The following is a 20,911-nucleotide window of genomic DNA, read 5'->3' on the forward strand; positions in this document are numbered from 1 at the left end:
CGCCACTTCTTCAAAATAGACTTGCCCAGGCCTTGGTATTTTGTGGAAGAGCCACACTCAAGAGGCCAAAGAGCCGCCTGTGGCTCGCGAGCCGCAGTTTGCCGACCACGGCTCTAGGAGAAGCATCCCCCGTTCCCTCACATACTCCACATATGACATTGTTCACCAGTGGCTGAGTAACCTTTGGTTCCTGTGTATGAAGGAGCCTTTGAGTCCCCTCACCACCTACTTCCCATGTAAAATGAGGCTGCCAGAACTAGAGGCAGACAGCAGGTAAGGAGGGAAAAACAGGTAAGGAGGGAAAAACCTCCAACATTCCAGAGCCGTATGTTCACTTGTGCCACTAAGGATTACATTTCTGTTTTTGTTTATTTTTCTTGGAATGAACATCAAATGTTAACTCATAGGGAGAGACAAGGAAAGGACATTGATATTTATTGAATAACTACTGTCATGCACTCTGCTAGGCACCCCCTGGCATGCATTCACTAAGTTAAAGTAACCAATAACCTCATCCTAAATTTTTAGATAGCTAATAAGTTCCAGAGTTGGGATTGAGCATTCTGTCAACTAAAATTCCTAAGATTATTTTTTACAAGTGCTAAATCACATATTCTGTACCTTTCTTTGTGTACTTGATCTCCTGGATTAAAAAAATTACAATACCTTATTTTTACCTCTCAAATTTCTAATAAGTGTTCTTAAACCCTTATTTTGTCTTCTCGGTTTAACCATTCTATCCAGCTTGTCACCAGCTATGGATTCATTTAGTTGTTCATTTGTTTTTTCTCCTTTACCTTTATGACGAACAATGAGCCTTTGGGCAGACCACTCGAACCTTCTTCTAGATGACACTGATCCATTAAGCAGTACTCTTAGTCAGATTATTGAATTAAGTACTCATTCTGCTAGGGCTGCCATAACAAAATACTGGGTGGCTTAAACAACAGAAATTTATTTTCTCACACTTCTGGAATCTGGGAAGTCAATTATTGAGGAAACCAATTTGATTTCTGGTGAGAACCCTCTTCCTGGTTCATAGACAATACTTCTTGCCTTGCCCTTATGTGGCAGAGAGAGAGAAAGCAAGCTCTCTAATGTCTCTCTTTTCCAAAAAAATATTTTTAAAATATATTTTTTATTGATTTCAGAGAGGAAGGGAGAGGGGGAGAGAGATAGAAACATCAGTGATGAGAGAGAAACATTGAACAACTGTCTCCTGCACGCCCCCTACTGGGGATTGGGCCTGCAACCCAGGTATGTGCCCTAGACAGGAATTGAACCAGGGACCCTTCAGTCCACCGGCCGACGCTCTATCCACTGAACCAAACTAGGGCTAATGTCTCTTCTTATAAAGGCACTAATCCTATCACAAGGGCCTCACCTTCATGGCCTCATATATAATCCCCAATTACCTCCTAAAGTCCCCATTTCCAAATACATCACAATGGAGCATAACTTTTGGGGGGACATACAGATTTCAACATATAAAGTTGGGGGACATATAAATTTCAACATAAATTTGGGGGGATGTAAACATTCAGTTCATAACAGTACTGATGCACATTTGTTGTCTTTTCATTCCTTCATTTTGTTGATAGCATGAAAGACCCTGTCACCTGCTGTGCTGAAGTCCATGTAGACCACATGGTGGCCTATATGATCTACCACTTTTTTTTACTCCGTGCTCAAAAACTTTTCTTTTATAACTAATTTTAGAACCTTTTCCCTCATCCTATACCAACCTTATTAATATGCAGTTTGTAAAAATCCATCCTCTACTTTATAAAAATGATTTATGTTGCCCCTTTCCAGTTTTTGCAGACATATAAGACTACTTCATATAACTGACATTGTTTAGCAGCATACAACATCAGCTCCCTAAAATACAATTCAGCTGAAATAAAAGTCTTAAACTCAGCTAAGTATAGCCTTTGATTAACTCTACTCATCTGAGGCTTTAAATCTTTTTATTCTCCTTAGTCTGGAGCTCATGCTCCCTGGCAAAGAAAACAATGGTATGATAGAATCTGGCAAATAACACTTTTTGTCATCCTCCATCACTGTGACTCCATCAACTTCAAGTAATAGCATATCCATTCTTTAAGCATCTTCTTGCTCCCAACATAGCTGTATTTGCTGACCTTGCTTTCAAATTCCCTACTTTTCAATTGCCTTTTGGATTTTTTAGTTTACGTGTCCTCAGACAACCCCATGTAAATTTTAATAGAAAAAACTCATTGTCTGCTTAAGCCAGGTCTTCTTCCTAATTCTTTTTTTTTTTTATTGATTAAGGTATTACATATGTGTCCTTATCTCACCATTGCCCTCCAACCCCCGCCCCCCACTCATGCCCTCACCCCCCTGTTTTCTGTGTCCATTGATTAGGCTTATATGCATGCATACCAGTCCTTTGGTTGATCTCACCCCCTTCCCCCCACCCTCCCCTACCTTGCCTCTGAGGTTTGATGGTCTGAAAGATGCTTCTCTGTCTCTGGATCTGTTTTTGTTCATCAGTTTATGTTGTTCATTATTTTCCATAAATGAGTGAGATCATGTGATATTTATCTTTCTCTGACTGGCTTATTTTGCATAGCGTAATGCTCTCCAGTTCCATCCATGCTGTTGCAAATGGTAAGAATTCCTTCTTTTTTACCACAGCATTATTTCTATTAAAAGAATCACCATTCTGAAATGGTCGGGCTCAAACTTTTAAAGTGTCCTGGCCTTTCTTTCTCTGTGTCCACTAGGATTACATGTAGTGACTGACAGAAACCTGACCACTGTGGCTTAAACAATAAGTGGTTGTTTTTCTCTCATAAGAAGTCAGGTGGTGGGCAAGCCAGGACTGGTGCTGCTGGTAAAAGTGGCCAGACTGCTTTTGTCTTCCTGTTCTATGCCTTAGCAGGCAGCGTTTATTCCTATGGACATAAGATGATTGTTGCTCCTGTAGGGTTGCATCTGCCTTTGAGAAGGGGAAGAGTGAAAAACACTGGCACATGCTAGCAAGGTCTAAAAATGTCTTTCCTGGAAGTCCCTCCCAATAGACTTGTACTTACAGCTCACTAGCTAGATTATGTCACATGTCTTCATATAGCTGCAAGGGAGGCTGGAATTTTGGATATTTTAACTGGGCATATTGCTGCATTGAACAAAATATTAATAAGGAAGAAGGTAGGATGGCTACTGGGTGGGCAACTAGCAGTGTCTGCCACATGGTCCTTTGACCTCTTTTGAGATAGACATAAAATCCAGACTTTTTTTTCCCTTATTGATAGCAAATGTATTCTTTCCTGAGCATTCCAAACACTATGAATCTGTTGCCCCTGTCACTCCATGCCACTGTAACTTTAAAGGCCTCCTATTTGAACCTGACCTTTCTATCATGCTGCCTTTATCACATTGTTTTGTGTGGGTGTTCTTTTTTTTCTTCTATTGTTCTCTATTACCCACAGGGTAGCTGCAATTTCTTAGGCAGACATTGAAGGCCCTTCATAATGTAGTATCCATCTGTCTTTGTAACCCTGTCCTCCACTACTTCAGCACAAACCACCTGCTTCTGTAAACTTAGTCTACCCTTTTTTCCTGGAACAAACTCTGGCCCTTTCCTATTAAAAAGCCATACTTTATACATGTCCTCTTCCAAACTAATAACAATAACAACAACAGCAATAATACCTAACCTTTAGAAAGTCTTATGTGTGAGGCCCTATCCTAAGGACTTTCAATGTATTTTACTATTAAATTAATAAACACCAAGTTAGATAAATACTATATGTTCCCATTTAAGGAGGAAGAAACTAAGGCTTTGAGAAGTTGTCACTTCTTAAAGAGAGACAGCCAACACATGGCAGTTTTCCAAATTATACATCATGAAGAGTCAGTTTTGATCCTAAGTCTTCAAGTCTCCCTCCAAATCAAGTTTACAAAGATCTCTCCCTTCTCTCAATTCCTGCTGTATTTTTAGCATGTGCTACCTCTGTTTTTGGTAATACTTTTAAATGTATGTATGTATATATATGTATATTATTTCCTTAACTATAGGAAAGCTCCTTAAGAATGGGGACACTTAGTATCATATATAATAGCTTGTACATAAAAGCATTCAGCAAATGATCAAAGATGCTGATGACAGATTTTCCACCACAGAAGCCAAGCAGCATGCTGGGGCACAAGAGCATGAGGAGGCGTTGGGGTCAGACTGTGTTCAAGTCTGGAGATAGTTGGGAAGACTTTGAGGACAGTGATTTTGGAACCTCCCAAACCAAGAAACCAAGCATGAGTGTTTTCAGAGAAAAGAGGAGAAAAGATTCTCCATTTCGGTAAGATTTCAGATTCCTCTGGAAAGTATATTTTTATTATGCATCAACCTTATTTTATTCCTTAAGTATAAATGAATGTAGATATTAAAAGATAATAAATAGCTTAAAACTAACTTACCTCTAAAAATGTAATACTTGACTTCTCACAGTAATAATTCTCAGTACTGATGGCTGGGTGCTGTGGGTGGATGGAGGAAGGGGTTCTTGTTAAATTTTTAGTGTGCCCTCTTGAATTATGATCACCATTATTCCCATTTGAAATTCACATGCCTACTTGTAGAAAGCAAAGCATATTCAGATGGTGTCCAGATCCAACTATTTGCTTGCTATTCTAAACTTTTTTTTATCATTTCCTGAGCTTTTTCTGGAATTTTAATATCTCTGGCAGTCCCTTTTTAAAAAAATATATTTTTATTGATTTCAGAGAGGAAGGGAGATGGAAAGAGAAAGAAAGAGAGAGGCATCAATGATGAGAGAGAATCATGATCGGCTGCCTCCTGCACGCCCCACTGGGGACCAAGCCCGCAACCCGGGCATGTGCCCTTGACAGGAATTGAACCTGGGACCCTTCAGTCTGCAGGCCGATGCTCTATCCACTGAGCAAAACTGGCTAGGGCTGTCAGTCCCTTTTTATTAGTTGAATAATCATGAGCACTTTATTCAACTTTGAAATGAGGGTGGGTTAAGTTTTAATGAACGTTTTGGGATAATATTTTCTTTTTCTCCCCTCTTTGGATCAGAAGAGAAACAGGGAGAAAAGATGTGGCATGAATCAGGAAAATTTATCTAATCGCTGTTTGGTATTATTATATATTGCTGAAATCTTCATTTTGGAGTACACATACCTGTGAAGGTGCATGAAGACTCTCTAAAGGGGATACCTGCTTGGATAATTCTTTTTCAAATTAATTTTTATTGATTTGAGAGAGAGAGAGAGAGAAGCATGGATGTGTTGTTCACTTATTTATGTATTCATTGGTTGATTCTTATATGTGCCCTGACTGGGGATTGAACATACAACCTTGGCATCTCAGGACAATAATCAATGAGCTACCTGGCCAGGGCCTGCTTGGATAATTCTTAGAGTGCCATAGTATACTTCCCTAAAATATATGAGCTGGAGAATAAACCTGCTTAATCTATTTCTCACTTTGCCAGAGAGTCACCTCTCAGCCATTTCAAATCTTGCATGGCATAAGGGTATAATAACCTGAATGGTGCTAAACAAAGGAAGAAATCAGAAGACTCGCACCTTCAATTAATTCAAAAGGCTTTCTGTCTATCCTTGTCTTATGCATATTTCTCCTAAGAGGAAAAGCCTGTGTTACAAATAGGGTATTTCAGTATGTGTTGGAAAGCATGGAAATTCCGAACCACTTGAAGGACCAGAACCTAGAGATGCTTTTTGTTTTAAGTGTACTAGAATGTTTTGTGTAACTGTTATCAGTGGGTTAGTTGCTGAGAGGAAAGACTTTTTAAAGTAACCATGTTGAAAATTAGTAGAATTTCAGCAGTTGGTGTAACTACAGTGGGATGAGGGGAAGGGAAAGACATCAGAAATGGGTGGCACTGTTTCTAATGAGGGGCCTACCTGTGTCTAGGGTTCTCCTAAAGTGAGCTGGGGTAGCCAGCCATTCAAAGGGCAGCCAAGTCAGTGTCCGTCTCCAACAGAGTCCCAAAAAAACTTACTTTATATAGTATATACTTTAGTAGACAGTTGACATGGCTGTGATTGCCTTCCCTTTCCACATGTCTTCCCACATTATAAATCCACAACTATAGCAACTGTAGGGAAAGTAGAAACATATACACAGGCAATTTGCTGCTCAGTTAGAAAGCTTTCTGTCACATAATGTCTAGTATTAGAAATGATTCTATGCACTTCCTATATTTATTGGGGGTAAAGGTTGTCAGTTAGTGTTCCTACCAGCAAAAAGACTGATGGAAACCATTTGTGAGGTCACCTTGACAGTATTGAAAAGGTGTGCAAAGGCTGGGTGAGAAATAGTGTCATCTTCTCACTCTTCACTCTGTAATGCTGCCTTTTTTTAATTTTCAAGGCTTCCAGAGTCAGTACCCTCAGGCTCCAACCACTCAGCAGTGGAAAACAAGAGCTTACCTGCTGCTCTTTCCCTAAAATCTGATTCCAAATTATCAACGGCTTCAACAGCTAAACAGTACTACTTAAAACAATCAAGGTACCTTCCAGGTAAGTGGAGAAAATAAAATGTTTACTGCTAACAACAATATAGATAAGTCAGGCTCACTTGTCTTAGAATCTTGTAGAAAGGGCACCCGTGAAATAATACAATCACATGCTCTTTGCTGGCTCAGCCTTGTCAGTACTTGTTACCAAGTGCTTTTCTGGGCCTCCTGCCTCTGTGAAGACTGCCCTAGAAGTGCCTAGCAGACAAAACTCAAGATGAAGAATATGACTCAAGAAAATAGCACCCTTCCCCCAGCAAAGCTAGGCCGTTAAGTTAGGAAATGCTACATTTTATTAAAACAATGCTTACACCCCCATTACAGCTTTTTAGAAAATGTAGAATGTTTATACTGTTTCCCTAATGATCTGATTTATGCTTTTGAAAGATCATTTGGGCTACTGAGTATAACATGCTAGAGCAGTGGTTCCCACAGGGGGGCAATTTGATTTTTAAGGGGGGCAATTCAAGAATGAGTTATTAACAGTGAATTTTTTGTGTTTCTTATGGTTCTAGGGGCTTCATATAGAGTATATAAATACATATTGTGACATATTTATACATTTCAATTCTCTGTTACATGTTTTGAAACTTTATTTGCTATTTTTTCATATCACTTCATATTTTTTTAACAATTTCTTAGTGATTTTCAACTGTCCTTTTGTTCTTTTATTTTTCTCTTTCATGGACGCCATGTTCTTTTGGAAGCTTGTTTAGACCAAGTTAATGGCCTTTTAGGCTTCCTCCACATGAATAGGAGTTTACTTTTTTAATAATAAGAATTATATGTCACAACGTGGCGGGGGGGCCGCATCAGGATTTTAGAGATGCTTGGGTGGGGCATGGCCGAAAAAGGTTGGGAACCACTGTGCTAGAGGCTCAAGACATGCAAGGAGATTGGTCAAGAAGCCATTGTATATGTCTGGATAGAGAGGATAATGGTGTGTTCCATAGTTGTAAAGGCAGATAAAGAACTGGGTAAAATCTAGATGTATTTCAGTAGTGGAACTGATAGGACTTGCTGATAGATTAGCATGGTTAATGGTAAAGAATGGAAGGAGTTAGTGTTGGCTTCTGGGTTTTTGACTTGGCAACTGGTTGGATGGTGGTGACTTTAACTGAGAAAGGGAAGATTAAGAGAGGACTGGAGTGTGGAAGTAGAGAATCAGGAGTTAAGGTTGGGATGCCTATTATACATCTGAGTTGATGTATCTAATAGACAATTGGGTGTATTAATCTGGAGCTTAGGGAAAAGATCTAGAAAGATGGTGGGGAGTTTATGTTGTAGAATTTTCTCTTCAAAATCCACTTTTAAAAGTTTAAAATTCAATTAAGTCTAAAGGGAATCGATTTTTAAATCACTGTTTATCTATACAGATACATCTTTAGTCCAGCAGGAGGAGGAGATGGTCTTTTTCTTTTGTGCTGTCATGGGCATAGTCATTTACAGCTTTCTGAATGTAATAAGCAGGCCACTGGGTTCATCTAAGGAAGGTTCACTTTCCACACCGCAGCCTCCAGAAGTAAGCCACGTCTTTACTTCCCAGAAGCTTGTTTGGGAAGGGTAAGGAAGATGAGAGAAGAGGTTGAGACTAGACTGGTAGCAAGAGATTGATGCGTAACGTATTTTTCTGTTTACCTTTTAGGCAACAATATAAATTTCAGTTCTAGGAATCCAATAAGGACCCACTCCTGTTGTCAATAATCTTATCTAATAAAGAGGGAATATGCTAATTAACCATCACTCTGTCACAAAGATGGCTGCACCCACAGCTGAGGCCAAGTTCCCATAAGGAGCCTTAACAAGCAATCAGCAGGGACCTGAGGCTATGCCCTCCCCCGCCCTCGTGGAGCTTGACATGGGACCTCAGGCCAGCAGGGCTTGACAGGGGATCTCAGGCCGCCTTCCACACCCAGCAGGGCTTGATAGGGGACCTCAAGGTGCGCTTCCCGTCCTGGTGCTATGCTAAGGGACCTCAGGCTGCTCCCCCTGCCCCAGCGCCAGGCTGGGGGACCTCAGGCCATGCCCCCCACCTGGCAGGGCTTGACAGAGGACCTCAGGCCACGTCCCCCACCCAGTGGGGCTTGACGGGGGACCTCAAGGTGCGCTTCCTGTCCTGGTGCTGGGCTAGGGGACCTCAGGCTGCTCCCTGGCCCCAGCACCAGGCTGGGGGACCTCAGGCCACACTCCCCACCAGGTGGGGCTTGACAGGGGACTTCAGGCTGCACCCCCTGTCCCAGCACCGAGCCAGGGGACCTGAGGCTGCGCCCCCCTGCCTGGCGGGGCTTGACAGGGGACCTCAAGGTGCACCCCCAGTGCTGGGTCAGGGGAACTCAGGCCATGCCCCCCGCCCAGGGGGGACCTGAGGCTGCAACCCCCTGCCAATGGGGCTTGACAGGGGACCTGAGGCTGTTCCCCCCTCCCGGTGCCGGGCCAGGGGACCTGAGGCTGTGCCCCCACCGCCCCCGCCGCCCCCCCCCCCACCTGGCATTCCTTGACGGGGGACCTCAGGCCACGCCCCCCACCCAGTGGGGCTTGACAGGGGATCTCAGGCCATGTCCCACACCTGGTGGGGCTTGACAGGGACCTCAAGGCACACCCCCCCACCTTGGTCTGGGCTGGGGGACCTCAGGCCATACCCCCTGTCCTGGCGCTGGGCCAGGGGACCTGAGGCTATGTTCCCTGCCTGGCGGGGCTTGACAGGGAGGGGCTATCCAGGTCTGGATCTATCCCAATGAGGGGGGGAGGGCCGGCCAGGTCTGGGTCTCACAAGATTTTGAGGCGCATGTGGGTGGGCAGGGACTTGACTCTGGGTCCCATGGTGTGCCCCAGACTCTGACAGGAAGAAGGTTTTCATATACATTTTACTAATTTTCTTTCATTTCTGACACTTCTATTATAGAGAAAGGGCAAATAGCAATATTAAATTGTTTCCTCTAATTAATCCCCTTTTAATGTGCATGAATTTCGTGCACTGGGCCACTAGTTGAGGAGAGAAAAGAATGAAAGAGGAAAGGGTTTAGAAAGGTTTTGCACTTCATTTTTGAATAAAGATTTTTTTATTGTAAAAATGTTTTTAATGAGTAATTGCTACCTAGTGTATTTTCTTTATTGTCAGGTAATACAGCCTATTGTAGTTCTATTTGTAGGTGTTCTGTTAGAAACCAAAATCCATAAGGAGTTACATCCTATAAGAAAGGAAAATTATTTACCTGATGGAGTGTTTTCCTTAGAAAACTGATGATAGGTCATCTTGAAGCTTGGTACAGAAAAGCAGGCTTGTTTCTGGCTTCAAAACAAGGCTACAATTATATGTTTCATAAATGTGAAACCCTGCTGAGGAATTCCCTTTGTGAAAAGCAAAAGCTCAGACTACCTGGAAACAGTTGCTAACTTCCTGCAGTGTTGGCAGTCCTCAGTGAGGATGTCTATTGTGCTAGCTCAGTGGTCGGCAAACCGTGGCTCGCGAGCCACATGCGGCTCTTTGGCCCCTTGAGTGTGGCTCTTCCACAAAATAGCACGGCCTGGACGAGTCTATTTTGAAGAAGTGGCGTTAGAAGAAGTTTAAGTTTAAAACATTTGGCTCTCAAAAGAAATTTCAATCGTTGTACTGTTGATATTTGGCTCTGTTGACTAATGAGTTTGCTGACCACGGTGCTAGCTAAAGGAAACGCCACAGGTGTGTCCCAGAGCTTTAGATTGTGTTATGTCTCTAGTGCCTCCTACTTATTTGTCCAATTTAATTGTCAGTAAAAAGAAAGCAAGTCAAGAAGGTTTCAATCTCTTAAAAGTGGGTTAAAATAACACCTTTTGATCACTGGTACCAAAGCCTGAGGTTGACTCCACATTTCAGATTTCAGAAAATCAGAAATAATTTAACTGTTTAGATTTTATTCTAATATACAAGCAAGCTTCACAGACAAATCTTTACATGTCTATTCTGAACTTCCAGGCTCCCAGCGTTCTTGGCCATGTGTCTGTTTTCCCAGCCACACTCTCGTCCTTGAGGGTCTGGCACAGAGCACACACTCAAAATAAGTGATGACTTGGAAATATCTTTTTGAAGAAAATTTTTGTACCACTGTAATTTTTACCAGACATTTTAGTAAAAAAAAAAAAAAAAAAAAAAAAAAAAAATCCAAAGTTTAATTATTGTGTTTTAGAAAATATGTTTATGAAACAAACTGTGAGGATTTCAGGTGATTGTGCTTATTAGGGCTTAGGATCATGTTAAGACTCAGAAAAAAGCAAGTATTTGTGATACTGTAAACAAAAGTTATTTCCATTCTCTTCCCCCAAGTTATTTCTAATCTTTGTATGTATAATGTATTTTTTCCTTCAAGTTTATGATCACACTCTAAACTTTGAAATGACTATTTTGTTCTTCTAAGGTGTAAATCCTAAGAACGTGTCCTTGATAGCCAGTGGAAAGGATATAAATCCATATACTTGGAGTAATCAATTATTTCCTAAGTCATTGGGACCCATTGGGGCAGAACTTGCTTTCAAAAGGAGTAACGCAGGTAAAGCAAGAATACATTTAAAGTATAAATTTTCATTGTTTTTCTTCTGCAGATATTTACTTTTAAATATATTGCAGCTGCCTCCTTCCAACCAAGATACCCTTGGGGGAACACAAAGGGTTTCCACCTGGTGCTTGAGCACAGATAGTTTTAAGGGAATCCTTTGCCAGATCTCAACTTCCATATGGATTCTTTCCTAAAATGAATCTGCCTGAGCAAGTGTTTCTGTTCTCCTACTTTACAAAAGAAAAGAAGACTTCTCACTGTCTACTATGGTGTGTTTCCTATTTCCCCAAAGTGTAAAAATATCTGGGGTGGCTATGAAAGGGATAGTTTGATGTATTGGTGTCAGTGTTGAGAACATGATTGGGGAACAAAGCCTTGTTAAGTCAAGTGGTTTCCAATTCTTAACTTTCAAAAAATTGAAGGAGAACCTAAATGAGTTATTAGCTCACAGGTAAGTAAAAATCACTTTTTATGAGATCACTATATGACTTTTGGTCTATAACTTTAATAAATTCAAAGACTACAGTGATAAAGCTGTAATAAAACACCTTTCGTTCCCAACTATTGGTTTACAATATAGTTTTTTAGGACTTCCATCCCCCAAAATTAAAAAAAAAACAATAGAATTGATATTGAATGCTGTCTGATTTTAGCAATAAGTAGTATTCATTTGTGGATACATGAAGACTTAAAAAAGGTCCCATATTTCTCTCTTAATTTTGGGGGGAAGTTAATAGATTAATTTCCCCAAAAATTACTTTTCATGTGTAGTAATCAAAATTTAGATATTAATCTTTTTGTTAATTATATGCAGTAAAGCATTATTACTAACTTAATGCAGAAAAAAGTATTTTAATATGCTTATGGTTTCAAGAAAGTTTTTAAAGATTTCAATTTACAACTTAAAGGCTCTTAAGCCTAAAATAATTATTTGGGTAAAATTTGGGAGTTATGAATCAAAGTAAAACTCTAGAGAGAAAAGGGATTATTATGAAATTTCCAGCCTCTAGAAATAAAACCTGTTCATGTGTTTCTTAAGTCAGTATTGATAGGCATAAAAATCACTATGATATTTAGACTCCTTTGGTTATATTTAAAGAGATGTAATAGTTTTATTTTTAAATGTCTATAAGTATAATATGCCATAAATTACATCTTTTGAAACTAAAACTTAGGGTGAAAAATTTTAGATATCAGCTTAAAGTGTGTGAATAAGTAAAGAATCCTTTTTTAAAAAAGTAGGTGGTTTTGGATCAAAAAGTTTGGGGATCACTGTGTAGCAATTCAGTAGTTCCGATACAACATCAATTCACTTTGGGCATTTTATAGTTTTCCAGACACTTTGAAGACTCAGGTTCCCCATGTAACATGTGCTCAGGTGTCAACATTGCAGCACTGTAACTTACTTATTTTTTTCTCAGTTTTAAAAAAAAATACTACTTACTGAACCAACCACTTAAATACAAATCAGCGCAAATGACAGCACTGCAACTTTGCCATCAAATGAAAGCTATGATAACATATGAGAAGATTTTTTTCATAGTAAGGGTTCTTTATGGATCTTTTATTAATCATCTAATCCATTTTTCTCTACTTTTCTTAAAACATTTTCCTTATTATTCTTTCTTTCCATCTGCCTTCTCTGTAGAAGAAAGCATAATTAAACCCATTGAAAAACTATCATGCAATGAAAGCTTCCCTGAGAAATTAGAGGACCCACAAGGTAAATTCTGGGCATTATAGATGAGTGCAACTTGTTCTTTGAACCTCTTGTTCAATTTTCTTCTCAACATTTACCCCAAATCTTGTCATAAAAGGCCATTGTGAAGGGCAAGGTCTCCTGCTCTCGGAGCCAGATCAGGTGGAGAAGGGACACATTCCACATCAGGAACACCTCTCTGCAGTAGTTGGAGCTCTGAAGCTCTATGCTTGTCTTCTTAAATTATGACAATTTGTACAAATTAAGTAAGCCTACTGAAAAAGATATTTGCTAATTTTGTAATAGATATTCCTGTATTTTTTAAAGTTCTGAAACTTATTTCTTAAGCATTAACAATCATTAAAAAGAAAAGGTTGCCCAGGTTAATAGAGATGGTGCATTTTGTAGAGAGTCGGTGTTGCTGCTTTAAACAGTAGTGACTGTTGGCACCAACCTGAAAATTGGCAGCTCACAAGGTACGTCACGTGATAAGCCAAAATAATTTAAGAAGACTTCTGTTTAGGTCATTTTGTATGCATTTTTCCTGAGCAACTTCTTCCTCCAGTAGGCAGAAGCCTCCTGGGATGTTCAGTGTGTAGCTGTTAGAGTCTGACACACATCATTCTGTTACTCACCAGCCTTGCCATTTTGGACGAGTTACGTAGGGTCCCTACATCAGTGTCCCCATCTATAAAATGGAGGAAATAGTATTTACCCAGGTATTATTATATAGCCATTCCTAGGATTTTTGTCAAACAGTGTTTAATAAGTGTTTGCTCTGGCGATGAGGATAAAAGCAAGAGAGATGTTCTGAAGTTGCTACTAAATGTGACCACTGCCTTGAACTTCCTTACAAAAAGTCTTTTGAAGTAAAGGACTGACTTGTGATTTAAAATGAGTACTGGAGGGCAAATAAATGTCCAGTAAGACTGCGGTGCTTATGCCAAATTCAGTATTGTTAAAAATTGTATCAACTGATTTTACTGTGTAAAATCCTTTAGGGTCTGAGAAGTAGCATTGTTGTTTGACATTTGTTGGTTCAAGAGCAAACACTTATTGCGAACCTACAGCCCCGTGGCAGACGTCAGGGACATGGAAGGTCGGAGTCCAGACTGGTGAACAGATCACACCATGTAAAGCGTGTTCCCGTGGTAGCTACCACATGAACAGCTCTTTGAAGCCCCAAAGCTGTGAGCACAGACTCACCTTTTCTCTGCCAGGTCTCCTGTCCAGCACAGCTATGCTCCTTAAAAGAGCAGCTCTGTTCATTTTTCCTCATATTCTCAGGTTGCTCAGCTTCCTGGAGTTTATCCTCAGGACTCCCTGGAGTTTATCCTCAGGCTCCTGAAGCAGCTCCCACATTATCCTGGTGGCCAGATCCGGTGGGCAGTTCTGTCCCTCCAGACCTCTGCACCTAGTCTGTAACTCCTCCTGTCTTCACACGCTGTGTTCTCTTGAGTTTTCAGAGCCTGCTCTTCTTACCATCTGCCTTTTTTATTCTCTCCCTTCCACCGGGCCCCTTCCTTCCCCTAATGCTAGTGCTCCCTGGGGTTCTACCCTGGGTCTTGGCTCCTCTTGCAGTCCTTCTGAGATGACTCCTCCATGCCCGCAGCTCCATAACCGCCTTACTTGGTCACTCCAAACCTCCCACCTGCTCTATCTCTGCGACTTGAATACCCCACAGGCCCCGTATCTTCCCCAACACCTGATTCTCCTCATATTGTTGGCCTTAGTCACCAAAATGTCAGACATTTATATTTCTCTCTTCCCCTCCCACCCCATATACCCACTCAGTTGCCTCTCCGTCCCCTCTGTGACTGCGTTAGTTCAGACCTTCGTAATCTCCCCTTTCAGCTCTAGCATTGCCCTCCTAATTGGTCTCCTGCCTTAGATTTTCCCCTTTCAACCCATCCCTATGCTGCCCCTCGATTGGTCATTCACTAATAGTGCTGAGGAGGAGGAAGAGGACAGCTGACACTTGCTGAACACAGATTCTGTGCTCAGTGCTTTGCATGCATCTCATTCAGTCCCTACAACAACCCGAGGATAGTTCACTGTCACAGAGATTTTACAAAATGAAGAGGAGCACAGGGAACCGCAGGGAAGGGGCTTCTGGCCGGAGACATCCCCGTGTTAAGAACTGGAGCCTAAAAACCTGGTATGTTCAGGGGAACTCAGCCTCTGGTTAAGATTCTAGCTTGGTCATTTGTCAACTGTGAGAACTTCGGCGAAGTCTAAGAGCTGCAGGTATGGATAATAATAAGCATCTAAGAGGGTTGTTATATGGACTGAATAGGATAGTGCTGTGCCTGGAATCTAGCAGATGCTCAAAGATAGAATGTAGAATTAGTAGGGGTAGTATTCAAAGTTACGCTCTCTGGTGCTTTAAAATATTCACCTTCTGACAGTGAAACTTTATGACATATCACTAGGAAATCCTGGAAGTTACGCTACTTATGGTCAGTCAGGATACGCTCCTTCCTTTCTCAAGAAAGAAGTGGGGTCAGCTGGCCAGAGGATACACTTAGCGCCTCTCAGCACAGTGGCTCCAGGTAAGAATGGCTTCGGGTGTGTGTGTGAGGATTATGCTCAGACAGCTTTTCAATGTTCCCACAGTCACTTTTCCCTAGTGAAGACGTTTAATCTGGTCTCACTTTATTAACAACAGCTCTAATTGTTTTTGGCAAAATGTCCTGTTTTTTACCCAAAGCTGTGGTTTGAGAGTCCAATACATAAGAGCTCCCTCTGATTAAGTGGTTACTCAGCCAGATGCACAGGCTGTACCATGCAACCCTCATAAGGACCTGGTGGTAGATCTTTTGCAGACCAGGGAATGAATTGACATTAAGTAATTTACCTGAGGCCACACAGCTAGTGAGTGATGGAGCCCGGGTAGAAACTGTCTGATTCCACAGAGTGTGCTGTGCTGCATCATGAGACGTGAGAAGATGCATTTTTCAGAGCTGCCCGCCCAGCGTGGAAGCTTAATGAATGCCGAGCGTCTGTTACATATCCGTTAACAGGCCATCCTCTGTGGTCCCATTTGGGAGCCCGGAACTGAACTGTGGCAGAGCTTTCACTGGCTTTCGCTTTGCGGGTGGTGACAGGGTGTGTATGACTTCCCAGGTCACCTGCTCTGCAGTGGTGTGGCATGTGACAGCCACAGTCAGGGGACGCTCATGAAATTGGGGTGATGATTTTGTACTGAGCTGACCAGATTTGACTAAAAATTTTCTCTAAATTATGGTCATCTAAAGTAGATATCCACATTAAAGCACCTAAAATAAACACTAAGGTGGATAATCAGAAGTTTGGTAAGATACTAGTACTAGTTGTAGTTTAGTTTAAAAGTTGACTCCACAAGTATTCTCACATCCTATCCTAACCAGGATCTCATATGAAAACTCCAGTAGGAGTTGCCAATCTTAAAAGTTTACACTAATGGAGCTAAAATTGTAAAAAGCATTGAACTTTTGTAATTTTTTATTTCTTATCACAGCTGCTTAAACAGTACTCAGTTACCTTAGCTGTGGAAAGAACTGCCTCATTACCTCTCTGCTGAAACAAAATATATAAACATCTTATATACAGCAATAATTTTTATGAAGCCTCAAATTTTTAAGCCAGCCTTATAATGAGTTATTAGCCATGGCTTAGTAGCAAATTTTTTAAAATATATTTTTATTGATTTCAGAGAGAAAGGGAGAAGGAGAGATAGAAGCATTATGATGAGAGAGAATCCTTGATCAGCTGCCTCCTGCATGCCCCCTAATGGGAATTGAGCCCGCAACCTGGGCATGTGCCCTGACCAGGAATCGAACTGTGACCTCCTGGTTCATAGGTCAATGCCCAATCATTGAGCCACACCAGCCAGGCAGTAGCAATTTTTAATGTAAAAGCAGAAAGTCTTAAGGTTACAATTAATTTTGTTACCTGAGTACCTGCTTTTAGAGGATGAAAATGGGTATTTTAAACATATTTTTATAGGATACTGAAGACCTTTTTATGTGAATTATTTTGTCAGATTAGCATGCATATTCCTGTTTTCATTTTTAAAGTAAATGCTTCCTCGTAACTTTTCATCTCTTTATTTACTCTGCTTATCAGATTTTCCTACAGGTGGTGATAGGAGGAAAGGGACAAAAAGAAGTAAATACTAATCATTCTCAAGTGGTCAGTGCAGATCCTTAGGAAACACTGTTCTGTAAGCTGTGTCCTCCAGCCCTCCCACCTGTGTCACAGTTTCCCCGGGAAAACAAACAGGTCATTACCATGTTTACTCAACTATTCCTCTCATAGTCTCCTTTTCTGCTGTTTCTCTTCCTTACTCTCAAATTTTGAGAGAGAAAAAAGTCAAATTTCTTTCTTCCTCCCCATGTAATCTCTCATCACAAACTTGCTAAAACCTCCTCACCCCCTGCCTTGACAGTAACACAGACTTGAGGGGTGATTTCTTTCATATAGAGCCACCCTGTAGGGCCCTGCTCTAAGAGCTCTATACTAGTATATCACCTCATTTAACCCTCCCAATGACTCCGTTACAGAAGGTACTACAGGGTGGGGCAAAAGTAGGTTTATAGTCATGAGTACAAAAAGCACAGAGTTTATTCTTATATTATTTATTCTTGTATTATTTTCCATACGAACAACTGTAAACCTGCTTTTCCCTTACCCTGTATGATCTCCATTTTAGAGGGTTTTTTTTAGTCTTGTTAAAAGTTATATAGTAGTGGCACTGATTAAATCCTTAACTAGAGGTAGCCAACTTTTCCTCCAGCAGACATTGTGTACAGGAAGTGAAATGCCCTTAATAGGACACGTGCAGTTTTTAAAGTAAATGCACAACAAGGATTAGGGGGCTGACTGTGCCCCTGCCAGGAGGGGTGCCATGCAGAGCGTGGTCCAGCTAAGGCACAAAAAACATTTCTTTCCCTGTCGTGTGATCTGGCCTCCTTTGTCAGTGACTAGTTCTTGACCAAAGGTACTTGAGTCTTAAAACTATTACTTCTTGGAAAGGAATCCTAAATGTCAGCATTTGCCTTCTTGGCAAAATGATTCCTTTTTTGACAGTTACAAATCTCTGCCTGGACACAGTTTCCTTCAAATGCACTGAGGACCCAACTTTGGCTGTCAGGACCTGGGAAAAAGCTTGTCTGATTTTCATTCCCCAAGCCCCTCACTTCCCACCAATGTTAACTTAAGAATGGGTCCCCTTTCCCCTTCTCTGAATCACCTGGGCTCATGGCCTCTTTTTCCCTCCTCCCTCCACTCCCATCCCCTCAGCTCGCTCTCTCCTCTGCCGGGGGTACCAGCTCGATGAATGAACAAACTGATGCTGTTAGGGGGTCCGAACTAAAGGGCTGGCCTGGACACCAGGATGTATTTAACTGCCTTCTAGATACCTTGTCCCTGCCTTTGTGAGGTCGCTTTTATTGGCTTCACCTTTGAGGATTTTAAAACGAGTTAAGAGTAGAATGAAATGATCTGTCCGACCACCAAGGGGAGGGCTCTTGGACTCTCTGTCCCAACCAGACTACACAGCAGACAGTAATTGTCACCAGGGTGGTTCCTCACTTAATGTTTTGTCCCCTTTAAACTGTTAGCAGCACATCAGGACCCACATGCTCCATAAGTCCCTCCTACATTCCAAATTTTACAGTGAAATAAAGAAAAACCAGGGACACCGCACAGGTAGAGTATACCTATTTATGTCAGGTATACAGAATGGTCAGACTCCCTTCAAAATAGACTCAGAGTTTAATCCAAAATGACAGCAGCCACACAGTGTGAAAAGAGATTTAAATCCCAAATGGAAAGATCAAACAACCCTCCTTAGAGAGAATACCTGACACCTACCTAGCTCGTAGTTTGAAGTGAGGAGGAGGTGAAGGAGGGACTGAAGATACTGAAGTTCCCTGTAAAGTGACTTACTGCTTTGTCATTTGAGATGTTCAAGCAACTTTAACAAATTGTTCAGATAACAAATGTTCAACAATATAAAGTTTCACAAAATTTTACTCAGCCAAATGTATAACAAACCTTGTGATGAAAGGTTTGGAATCCTAGGAATGGCTCACCTTTTAGAGGGATTCTGTTATCATCCATCCCTTAGCCAATAAAAAATTAAGTTTGACTCTAAAAACTACATTTTAATGTTTAAAAAGAAATCTATTTGTAACTGCATGAAGCCAGTACTTTACAGGATTAACAATTCTGAAAACATTTTCTGTCATACTGTGTTTGAAGATTACCTAGATGTTACCACAGTGCAATTTTATGAAACCACTAACACTATGCATACTGCTCATTGAACTTGAACTTGGTCATCTTAGTTGGGTGTTCCCTATCTAAACGTGATGGGCAGTCGCAACTCAAGTCAGAAAGAGCAGCAGTATCAGAACTGTAAACCAGGAGTAATAGCTCTGAACCCACTGAAAATTCCAACTGGTGTCAACAAAATACTACATTAGAATTTCTAGTTTTAATATTTAAAAAACCCTTAGAGACCACCAAATTAATCTTTTAAAGATAATTTCAAAATGTCCCCACAAAATGAGAGGATGATCACTTTATTTTGAATTTAATTATCAAATAAAAATTCTAATTTCTAATTCTGATTTCTTTCAGAATATACCTGGAACACAACTGGCCGGGGGCAATTTTCAGGACCTACTTACAATCCTACAGCCAAGAACATAAATATTGTGAACCGTGCACAGCCAGTTCCCTCAGTGCATGGGAGGACAGACTGGGTGGCCAAGTATGGAGGCCACCGGTAGGAGCCGCTGTGAAGCCCCATAGCATTGTCCCAGAGTCCTCGGACCCTGGGAAGTGTCTACAGATGTCTACTTCTACTGAGTTCTGGAAGAACTATGTAATAGTGGTACTTTGAAGAGCAAAAATCATCTCCTATTTTCTTTCCTAAAAATGAAATGCATTTTCTTGGCTTTGTTGCCCATATATGGGTAGGACTGATATATGGGTAGGACTTTACAAAGTATTGAATAAACTATTTGCCAAAGTATCAAGTACTTGATATACAAATTAATAGATACTAAGTACAAGAAGCTTTTTTGAAAATGCCTCCAGAAGTGTTTAGTTTTCATGTGTTGTATATTTGCCTAAACGACTTAATATTTCATCATTTGGCCTCAGAGGTTTGTTGTGTTTTTGTTTTTTTATAGCAATTAGGTAGTGCTGTGGGCTGCCAGCTATAGTTCTTACTTGGCCAAGGCTCTACCCTACCACTTCGACAATGGCAGGAACATGGTAACTTATCATTTGTTTTTCTACTTTGAAATTACAGAAGCAAAGATAATGCCAATCTTGAGCAGAATGTATTTCTTAGAAATAAATTTATCTTTAACATAGAGATTTCAAAATTATGCCATCTGATTTTCGTGGGAAAAGAGCCTATTATTTAATTTTGACCAATACAATTGCTATGAATTCATGGTAACTATCAAACCCAATGGCTTGACGATTCCCAAATGAACCAAGTCAAGGTTCTCCCATGTTCACATCAAGAAAGTTCATAAAACTGTGATGTGTGTTCATCAGACTTACAAAATATGTTTGTTTCTGAGTTCCTATTGGACATAAGGGTGATAGGATGTCAGCTGGTTCCCCAAAGCAAACTCTCACTGCTGATCATTGACTCAGCACTAACTCATAGCACTCACATGTGCTCTAAAGAGCAAATGCATTCAGCTGCTGCTATAGCAGTGCTTTCACTTAGTCCATTTTTTGTCTTAGTTTTATTTCTAAATTGGTTTTTAAAATAGACATTTTGAACTTATGACAACTTTATTTAAACCTGCCATTTTATGGACTGGATATTAGTACTGTATATTCTTTTAAAAGAGTAATGTTATCAACTGCTAATAATTTTATGTATTTTATGACTTTGTAGTAAATGTTAACGTAATCCGTATCATCTTGTGAACATTATCCAAAGGCACATTATAGTAATAATGTGGTATTTTTATACAGAAGACTCAGCTCTCCTTGTTGAAAAATATTAAAATCTAAAGAATAATTTATGTTGGTGGTAAGGGTTATATACATTTGTACAGTTTTAATTACTGTCTCAAAGCTAAAAAATTATTTTGCTGGGACTGTTTAAACTCTTAAAAGATATTAAAATTAATATGATT

At 40.5% G+C, this 20,911-nt stretch overlaps 1 protein-coding gene across 1 annotated transcript in view; it reads left to right on the forward strand.

Annotated features, from left to right (window-relative positions):
- Positions 1 to 20,911, forward strand: part of MAK (male germ cell associated kinase) — a 54,485-nt gene extending 33,574 nt beyond the window's left edge. The window contains exons 10-14 of the mRNA XM_080655207.1: positions 4,150 to 4,322; positions 6,383 to 6,531; positions 10,919 to 11,050; positions 15,164 to 15,307; positions 19,383 to 20,911. Of these exons, the coding sequence (XP_080511333.1) occupies positions 4,150 to 4,322; positions 6,383 to 6,531; positions 10,919 to 11,050; positions 15,164 to 15,307; positions 19,383 to 19,534 (750 nt within the window). The 3' untranslated portion in view covers positions 19,535 to 20,911. The remainder of the gene's footprint in view (positions 1 to 4,149; positions 4,323 to 6,382; positions 6,532 to 10,918; positions 11,051 to 15,163; positions 15,308 to 19,382) is intronic.

This window comes from Plecotus auritus (assembly GCF_963455305.1).
Source record: "Plecotus auritus genome assembly, chromosome: 2".
NCBI lineage: Eukaryota > Metazoa > Chordata > Mammalia > Chiroptera > Vespertilionidae > Plecotus > Plecotus auritus.